A 10,315-nucleotide genomic window follows, 5' to 3' on the forward strand; every position below is an offset into this window, starting at 1 on the left:
TGGAGGACGAGGAGTTGCGAGGTAAAGGGGTTCCTCCAGGGAAATTACGAGGAAAAGGTAACGTGGACATGGGTAGGATTGAGAAGGTGGAAATAAGGGAAGTGGAGGTCTTGAGAATTTCTGATGAAGTGGTGAAAGGTTGTGGATGAAGGAACGAGAGAATATTAAAATCAGGAGGGCTTAAATAAGGCTCAGAACTTCAGGGACATTAAGAGGAAAATGTAACATGACTATCGGAAGGATTAGGAATTTAAAAATAAGGGAACTGATGGTTCTGCCCACTTACAAGTGATGAAAGTTAAGAAAAGGACGAGAGAATACTGAAATCAAGTGGATGTATTGACTCAACTGAGGTCTAGAATCCTCTTGGAATTAGTGAGGCTCTAGCTCATAGAAAAGGGCTCTTAATTCTATTAGTGGAAGTCTATACAACTCTAGTCATCAACATTGTTTAGAATGATTCATTTACTACTGCTGGAGGTTAGTACAACCCTAGGAGGACTAACTTGGACTAGTGGCGCCAGTAGTAGGCGTCATGGGGCGCTTGTGGGGCCACAGGTAGCCGTGGCAGGTACTAGTGACGTCACAGCTAGGTATAAAGGGTACTAATGACGTCACAAGTAGTAGTAGTAGCGCTTATAGTGGCGCCACAGTTAGTGTAAGGTCCGCACGTAACGCTATGGTGTCATTAGTCCATGTCGTGACTACTGTGACCAACTATGGCACCATTAATCGGCGCCGTGGCACCAATGGCACCATAGTTAGTGTAAGGTCCACTTGTAGCGTTCGAGAGTTCCCAAAACTTTGAAGCCACTACTTAGTTTCAGCGTCAACTCGGTCGCTTTTTCCTATTGAAGATTAACACTTCACAAAGACTACAACTCGCACTAGTGGTGCCACAGGTAGCCTCTCCACGTACTCGTGGCATCTCAGGTGATATAATGTCCCCATACGAGAGTTTCCAAAGCCTCGAAGCCTACACCTTCCTAGGTCCCGGACCCTTTTGGTCCTAGTATCTGTCCCAGACTAGTATCCGTTCTGCTCCCAAGGTCAAAGCTGGTATACCTGAGAGCCCTAGGTCCCTCTTTGAGATCCCTTTAGGTCATATACTCGAGGCTTTGTTGAACCGTAGTCTTCAGCGTTATTAAGGACGTTTGCTCTTGGGTTCTTTCTATTGGTTAAGGTATAATAGACAACTCCAGGGTATCTCAGGCGTCACCGGTCATGTGGACAGGTTAAAAAGCGTGGAAGAACGGTGCTAGGTAAACCGTTCCGGATCGATGAGGTCCACAGGTACTAGTCTTCATCCGCGCAAGCGCCCCTCTTGCACGCCCTTCAGCCTTTTGTTATCCCCTGAATCCTCCTCTTCCGCCCTTCTGCGGCTTTTTTTTCCTCGTTCTGCTTATTTCCTCCCCTCGATCTATGGAATGTACAGGGTGTACCACAAGTCGTGGAACGAAGAAAGCCAGCCGGGAATTACAGCGAAGGGAGTTGCAATGTTATCGTGTATACTTAGCGAAGGACAAAAAGAGGATAGGAAAAAAAGTTTATAACCTCAAGTAGAACCCTTGTGGCCCCTGAAATATGTTCAATTTTAAGATTTCTATTTCAGAAATAACTTCACCTTTAGCATTTCTAGTTTTAGACGTAACTTGAACACTTGTACCTCCAAAAGTCAATTTAATCTAAATTCCTATTTTCAGAAATACCCTCAGCCTTAATATTCCTGCTTTCAGAAATATTCCGAAGTTATAGCTTCTAAATTAAGTTCAATTTCGAATTTCCTACCTGCAAACATTTATAAACACTCCTTCGTGGAAAGTTAGGTCTGGGTTATTATCAGTAACTATCTCGAACAGCTCCTCAACAATCGTTAATAAGCAGATTTAAAATGAACAGTAATTCAATTCGACCACTTTGATTCACACTCGTACCTAACCCAACGCAACCCAGTCCACTTTGAATTCAAAATAGATATACAGTGTGGGATACTTGAAACAGACCATCTGAATAATTCGCAAAAGAATTCTTAGAAAAACAAAGAGCAAATAAAAATCTTGAAAATAAGTGAATTATTCAAGCCTCTCGCCATTTTATCGAACGTTCGAGCGAACAAAATGGCCGTCCAACGTCCTCGGTAAACTTGAGGCATTTCCTCGTCATTCCTGAGGCACCCAACAGGAACCGAGGGAAATAAGTTGGCCTCCTTTTGTCACAAAGTTTGCCCCTCGGGAACAACTGCCCTGAAAGTGCAACAAAAGTGAGGGATGCGTGGCGTTTGCGAATAATGGCGGAGGAATACCAGGAAAAGTGGAAAGAGATAAAGAAGCTAGAGGATCGTTAGGATCTTAAAGGTGTAACGACGCGACGTTGGAACGACAAAAGGTAAGACGTTAAGGAAACACTTTGTTTCGACGCTCGATAAGAATCTTTTGCCAAGGCAGTTGGAAAAATGCGCAACTTCTGGAGACGTGTCTGGCAAGATGTCGGTCCTTGCCTCTGGCGAGGTTTCTTTTCGTCTCTTGTTACTTCCACGTTGAAGCTAGGTTGCGTAATTTAATTTTGCTCGAGATGTTAACATAGAAGACGTCCTTGGGCACCTTAATTTATAGACGGCTTGCGCCGATCTATTCGAGGTATGCGTAGACGAGGGTGAATTAATTCGATCCCTTATTGAAATTGAAGGAAATTCGAGCAAGTGTTTCCGTAGATAGTTGAAGGCTAACTTTATTAACAACGATAATACTAATATTGGGATAGGTTATGGTATCGGGTTACTGGTTTTGTATGTAAACTTGTCAAAGATTGATTGAATCATTCACTGGCAAGAAAAGAAATTATATCAATATTTGTATCAAATTGTAACTGATTATATTGTACTATACTGCAGGCATGTAGCTATGACAAATTGTGAACAAACACAAAATTTGATTTCTTTACGTTCCATTCAATTGCGGTCTATTCAAATACGTTCAATTCTAGTACATTCCATTCCATTCCATTTATTTTAATTGTATTCCAGTCAAATGAATTTTGATGTTCTCGTATTGCAATTGTATCGTACTGTATTGTATTGCATTCAATTATATTGCATCGTATTTAATTGATTAGTGTATCGCATTTCATTGCATTCCATTTAATTGTATTCCATTGAACGGTGTAACAGTGCATGAAACTATCTTCATTCATTCAATTCCATTGTATGACATTGCATTGCATTGCATTGCATTTAATTACATTGCATTCGATTGTATTTCAATTCATCCGATTCCACAAACTCATTGAACTCACCCGCGTGACTTCGCATTGCATCGTAGGTGCATTATTTTTGTAACTCGTTTCATTTAATTCCATTTAATTTCTTCGTATTCTTTATACAATATATTACATTTCATCGTATTGTAATTTTGCTCGATCACTTATTATCACTTAAATATATATCGAGTAAACTTCATGAAAAAATTCATGTTTGATTATACGCCTACAATTTAATGATTAATTATTCTCGAAAACCCTCGATCGAGAATACTCCATTTGCGTACAAGTTTAACCGCTTTGTCTAATTTTCCATCGGGTAATTAAGCGCCCTCAAGAACTAATACGCTACCCGTTACATAGCCCCGAGGCGTGTCTTATCAGCGTATCGCACGTTGCCGTGACTGGTTCAGGGTTCTTGCAACCCAGACGCAAGTTTCTTGTTGTTCGAGCGAAATTTCTTCGGTCTGCTCTGCTCGATAGGCGGAACTTGATAATTGCCAGGGCGGAGGCAGAGGTACGTGAATTACTTTTGCCTGGAGACGCGACCGCGAGCCTTGTTGACATTATTCCGTGACATTTCAGTGGTCCAGACTTCGTACTCGTTCCTCCGCGAATACCCGAGCCGGTTGCTGCTTGAGTAACTTTAAATAAACGTTCGTTTAGGGAAGATGTCACGGTTCAAGCGATTTCAATGAAATTTAGGGTGACGTTAGATGTCAACGATTTATATTTCATAGTTATTATAAGGTATTTAATGGCATTTTATATTTTAGTCATATTTCGAAGATATCTGAGGTCTATAATAAATATGAAGGCTACATAAATTATAAAATTGAAATTCTTGAGAACAGAGCAGACTAATATCGATGTTATTAGCTCGATTAAAGGTCATTGATAAACATGGAGAATACATAATTAAATAAAAATATTGCGTTCCATACAAAAATTATAACATTGAAATTCTTGAAAATAGAGCAGACTAATAAAAAATGTTTCACGCTTGTCATCGATAATAATTGACATTGCTAATAAATAAATAAAAATATCTCCTGATTTCTTAAAAAAAAAAAAAGATCAATTACTCATTTGGGAGCTTAATAATACAATGAACTGGATGAATGGTGTTGACCTAACAGGACACTTTTTCCATTGAAAAGGGCCTCTGTCATGGCGTTTAATAATCGCGTTTCACCCGTTTATCGCGACCGCCAGTAAACCCGTGACACGGCTAAATGGAGAGCTTGATCCAATTCCATGGAATTAATTTAGCGGTGAACCGAGCTCTTTCCTCTTTCGCGGAATAGCGAAAGAGGAAAGCCTCAACGCGATGGCGGATGGGGTCGCTAGCATTTTTCACGAAATTTACTGTAACCCGCTTGGACGACACGTGTAATCTCCCTTTCCCTTCCATAGGAAGGGAAATCAATTCGACCCAACCGACGAAGGCAAATCTTCTGTCCATGTGGAATGTCGAAGGATGCCTCTCGGTTTTTTTTTTTTTAGGGTGATCTTTTTTTAACATCTCAATTTCAGGGAATCTTCGCTCAGTAGCGTTGATAACGATCGGTAATTTGTTTAGGAGTGTACCGTCTTGGGGTCTTTTTCCTCAGAGTATTGAGGAAAATATCGTTCGACAAGAGATATTCGTTCTATTCGAGAATTTTAAGAGTTAGCGTTGCATTGCATCGCATTCAACTTCATCCAAACACATCCAAATACATTGCTTTGCAGTCGATCGCATTTTCATAGCACTTCCTTCACTTCGGTTCTGCAATAAAAATGAATCTCTTGGATTTTGACTTCTTTTTCTTTGAAATATTAACCAGTTACCCTTAACCCTATAATTATTTACACATCTACATTACACGACACATAAATAAGCAAAAAAATAGATATATAATCAAATAAATGAATAAACAACCTTGGTAGTCCCGCATTTTTTAATCTTTGTTAAAACAACGAAACTAGTTATTGGAAAAATTGCCCAGTTTGTTCAGAATTTTTCCCCCAACAATGCTCCGAGGTTGCATAGCAATCTCGAATCATGAAACTTTTAAAGGAACAATTTCGAGATTCTGTAAGATGTGTCCGACCTCAAGGGAGGGCTGTTTACGATCCTCGTAAGGGATGAATATGGTAAAAAAGAAAAAAAAAATACGGACAGAACTTTCTCGTCCGATATATTCCGTCCGAACCATTTTGCTTCTCTTTGTGAAAGCAACCATCCCGTGTTTTTTTTTTACGAGTCGATATCCTATTCCCAGCTCCCCGAAGTATACCACTTCAAATGTTGCACATGTTTCGCCGATATTTTTTGTCAGTTACCACAGTCTGCCCTTAACATTTCGATTTCTCCTCTATCGCGTTTATGTTTGGGGCATTCCACGTCACTTCGACCAATTTTGTTAATTCAACCCTTTGTTTGATTCAGCTGAAATTCGTACATGCTATAGTACTTTATTAAATACCTCTCTGAGATTTTTTTCAAATTTGTTTACTAACCAAAAAAAGATTCATGAATTTTTAAAAGAAGATTTTTAAAATTTTTAAAGGAGATTTTTAAGTAAAATTTTTCGTAATACAAGAACGTAGAATCTCAAGTAAAAGGATTGTACGTTATTAGTTACTCTACAAAGAGAAATTTTAAACTACATAAAGGAGTCAAACAAATTTGAAATCAGAATTTGTTCAATCCAATGAGTTTCAGATTCCATTATCCGCACAATTTAGGTTTCAATTCCAGCGAAGCAACGTGAAGATAGCAATTCGTTGTTGAAGGGACTATTTCTGTTTCATCAGATATGTTCCGTGGAGACAGAATTGCTGGCGATAGAATCGATACATGTATCGATACCATTACTACCGTTTCCGTTTGGAATTGATACTGTCGTATGGAACCATTCCAGGGGATGTCTTCGAACAATTCGAGACATATTGAGCCATCGCGTTATCATGTATCGCCCTATCGAACGTGACATCTTTTTAATTGAATATGTAAATTAAAGTATTTTCCGAATAAAACTCGGTGTTTGTTTATTTTTACATATTTTAATAAACATTTTTAAGGATTGAAACAGGGTTGCAATTCTTGCAGGCGTCACAGGACAAATTTAGATGCCAGTTAATGAATAATAAATATACTGTTTCATTTAAAACTTCGAGAATAAAATATATTTTACTGGTCTGTACAAGAAGATATATTTAGCCCATGTATGTTCAGCTCAATTGTGAATTATTTAGGGGATGATAAAATATGTAGGAGGATTATTTAACCCCTGTACAATTCAAAGAAACATACCACCAATTTTGTATTATATTTTTCATTATCATTTCGCTTGTGCAAATTGTTCTAAATTAAAATTGTTGAAGTACAGATATTAAGTGTTTCTTGGGTTATTCTTTTTACAGACACGAATTTATATAATCCCAAAATTTTGCCCTCTCTTAACGCTTCCGGATTCCAACAATTGAAACATAAAGGAAAATAGTTTACAAAGAAACAAAGTATGAACCACGGAATAGTTTTTATCATTACCCTTACATATACCAAAAATAATGGTTTGCTTCTCCTTCGTTGAACTAATCCCTAGTGGAATCACGTCACACCTGGTCAGACAACAGTGGAAACGGTTTCGCGAGGGCAATAAATCCTCATCAGGTCAGTTAGGCGCAGTACAATGATCGTAATGTCGGCATGAATGCATAACAGCACGGGTGCTTTATTTTTAGTATAATTATGTCATGGTAGAATGATCTGTTGCTCCGTCGTATGACGTAGTTAGACGAAACCGACGCGTGATCAATATCCCAGCAAGTAGAATAGTACCTTACACGGTCAGACGGCCGAGTAGAATCAACTGTCCATGATCGATACCACTGGAAATAGAACGACGTTCTACTCCTTCGTTACCTATGCCAGTAACAGATGTAGAAATAAGACTAATGGACTAATTTTTTCCATGCATGGGGAACCTTGTTTATACTATAAACGATTCCTACGACATTTCATGGTCTGGTGACGTTTGAATAGCTTTCGTCGAGAGACAAGATAGGACCGGTGGGGAGAAATTTAAAATTTAAAAGAGAAATTCAAAATTGTGTTTAGAGAAATTGCAGTCAATTGCGTTACGACTCATCCAACTGCATTGCACTGTATTGCATTGCATTGCGTTGCGTTGCATTACTTCCAACTGCATCGAACTGCACTAGGTCTAGAAGCACCTTCCACTGTTTCTAGGCTCCTTCTGTCACCAGGCCCAACAGCGCCCTTCACCAGACCCCAACAGAGCACCCTCAAAATCTCCTCAGCCCCCCCTCCGCCCTCAAGAAGGCACCGATGCCCCCTTTGGGGACCTGTGCTCCACTCAGCTACTGAACTAGAAAAACTTCGATATGTTCGCCGTATCTGACAAGGGACATAAAGCCATACATCATCGGGCTGTTAGAAACGCAAAAACATTTCTACCATCTGTCTGACGCACGCGAAACCCGCCTTAATTTTCTCCTCGTGTGTCTAACGGCCATGGCGTCCAACCGGGGCAGAAATAAACTTCAGAATGCTCTCTCTTTCATATCGCTGCACTCGACCCGGGGATGCAAATTTTTCTACTCGACTGCTTCTCCTCCTCCTTCTCCTCTTCCCCTCCCCCACCCCCCACCACCACCCTCTTCCTATTTTTTATCAACTAACGACCCGCACCGCTCGTTACGGTCGACGATGGTACCGATTCAAAGGAAAACTCATTAATGCCGTTTTGTATCAATTAGTAATATATTCAGGCATTGTACTCAGGTATTAAACAGATGTAGACTTCGAGAGTTGGTATTTATGCGAATTTATTTTTCCATGGTTTCGTAACGAAGATACGGATTTTATTTTTGTCGTATTTAGATGGTCCAGGGATGTAGTTGTTTAATATGTAAGAGATTTGTTTGGAGTGAGTGTTACGGGGTAAACAGAAAGCCTTCCACCCCCTCTATTTTTTATTTTAGTGGACGGTAGAGTTGAATTTTGTTATTTAGATGGCTCTTATAAAACCGAACGAGAATTGTTCGGATCGTTTTTTAAAGTTATGCATAGTTAGACATTACACATACTATTGGAGTTTTACGCTTTTTGGGGCTGGACAAACGAAGAAGTTACGGCGATTACTCCAACAACCAAGGAAATTTAAAACTCATCTTTCAAGAATAAACGAAAGTTAAAATTACTACAACTTCGCACAAATTCGTTAACCGATTATTTTGTATTCGCTTTGAAAGTTATTCGAACTGCAAGAATTCTCTCGAATCTAGTTGAAAATAGATTCGAAAGACTCGACGATTCCCGAAATGATTGATGCGGCGGAAGAAGTTGAGTAACATCTCACCAAAAATGGTTCCGACGCTGCTGGCTATCGCGCCGGAAACGGCGCCATCGGAAAGGGCGTCCAGGCAGGCGCTAAGGGCGCAGGCACACGCGCTCGTACCTATAAGGTACTCCAGCACCATGTTCCATCCGATAATGAATGCTATTAACTCGCCTACTGTCACGTAACTGTACACGTAAGCGCTGCCTGATGTGTGGGGCACTCGCACCCCGAACTCGGCGTAACACGCTCCTGGAAACAGAAAAGAACGAATTACACGTTAAAACATTTAAATATCGTGTCGCTGGAGTTAAATCATGGCTGCCGCGTTTCACGAACAACTTCCACGCCAATTTCGTAACTTGTCACGCCCCTGGGTCGGGCTGGTTGCATAATACAGGCGCTTTCGGAGAGTATGCAAAACTTTTCACGCAATCAGCCCTGGCGCTATTTATACTTTAATTTATCAATCAAATTACGCTGGTACCCTTTTCAGTGGTTGCTAGAGGTTCTTTAATATATAATATATGTTGATAATTAAATCAACGAATATCGATAAACAAGTTGATATCAACCACCCTACGTTACATTAGCAACATTCGCTGCAATTATTACAAACAATTAATCAATCCTTCGTTAAAAAAAAAAGAAAAAAAAAAAGAAAAAAACTGGCGCAGACAAATTAATTTTTTTATTCTAAAATGGGGTCGCCAATCGCTATAAAAATTCCCTAGGCCCAACGTGACATCATCGACCCAAGAGAAAAAAGAAACTGGCCACACGACGAGCGATTTCCGTTGTCCTGCGAGCATTCCACTATCTGATTCCCCTCCGGCGTCGACCCAGGGCGCATTCCAACCCTCTATTATTTACCAGAAGCTCGTTGAAAAGGGGATAGAGGGAGGATCATGGGACAACAAAAGGATCGACAGGAGGAAATTCGATAGCAGCGAGATTGCAACACGCTCCGCTTTCCATCTGCTCTTGCATCGACCAGATCCGGTTCCCAGCAATATACCTGTCCAGTAAGCGCGTATCAGAGCGTCTTACAAGACGTTTCGCGGCCATTGGCTCGCTACGTGTCGCATAGCTGCCCCCTCCCCCCCCCCACCCCACCACCACCCGCCAGTAAATTTAATCCGACGTTATTTTCCACTCGAGCGTCGTAGAACGCCGCCACGACGACGCATCCTCCTTTCGTCCGGACGTCTGGGAAAAGTGGAAAGGAAGATGCATGGTCAGACGTGCACCGCCAGGCGGATAATCATGGTACAGGCGCGTGACTCGGCCGCCACTGTAGCGTCGCGGTCAATTGTTCGGAAGAATCGAAATTGAAAAGGAGGACACGGAACCTTTGTTTAATTATATTATTTAAGGTCGACAGAAGAAGAAAAACCAATGTGCAAAAATCGCACACTCCGATATAAATATGAAAAACAAATATGAAAATTGAATCGACCAAAAACTATCCAACAACAACTCCACGATTTCAAATTATGAAGTGAAATTGTGAATTCTGTTAAAACGTGCAATCTTAACAAGCAATCCGAGAGAAGGAAGAGATCCGAAGTCAATACGTCAATCTTGAAATTATTCAACCTTAAAATGGTTCGAATCCAACATGTTTAAATTGTAAAAAGCTTCGATGTCGATATACGTCAATCTTAAAATGCTTCAAATACGTGTTTAAATCCTAAAGCTTCGATGTC

The 10,315-nt window shown here is 40.3% G+C and overlaps 1 protein-coding gene across 7 annotated transcripts in view; it reads right to left on the minus strand.

Moving 5' to 3' along the window:
- Positions 1–10,315, minus strand: part of LOC128895272 (cationic amino acid transporter 2) — a 49,547-nt gene that overhangs the window by 14,221 nt on the left and 25,011 nt on the right. For all 7 annotated transcript variants that reach the window (XM_054157723.1, XM_054157722.1, XM_054157724.1 and 4 more), the window contains one exon: positions 8,628–8,858. In XM_054157723.1, the coding sequence (XP_054013698.1) occupies positions 8,628–8,858 (231 nt within the window). The remainder of the gene's footprint in view (positions 1–8,627; positions 8,859–10,315) is intronic.

This window comes from Hylaeus anthracinus, unplaced genomic scaffold (assembly GCF_026225885.1).
Source record: "Hylaeus anthracinus isolate JK02 unplaced genomic scaffold, UHH_iyHylAnth1.0_haploid 5, whole genome shotgun sequence".
NCBI classification, from domain to species: domain Eukaryota; kingdom Metazoa; phylum Arthropoda; class Insecta; order Hymenoptera; family Colletidae; genus Hylaeus; species Hylaeus anthracinus.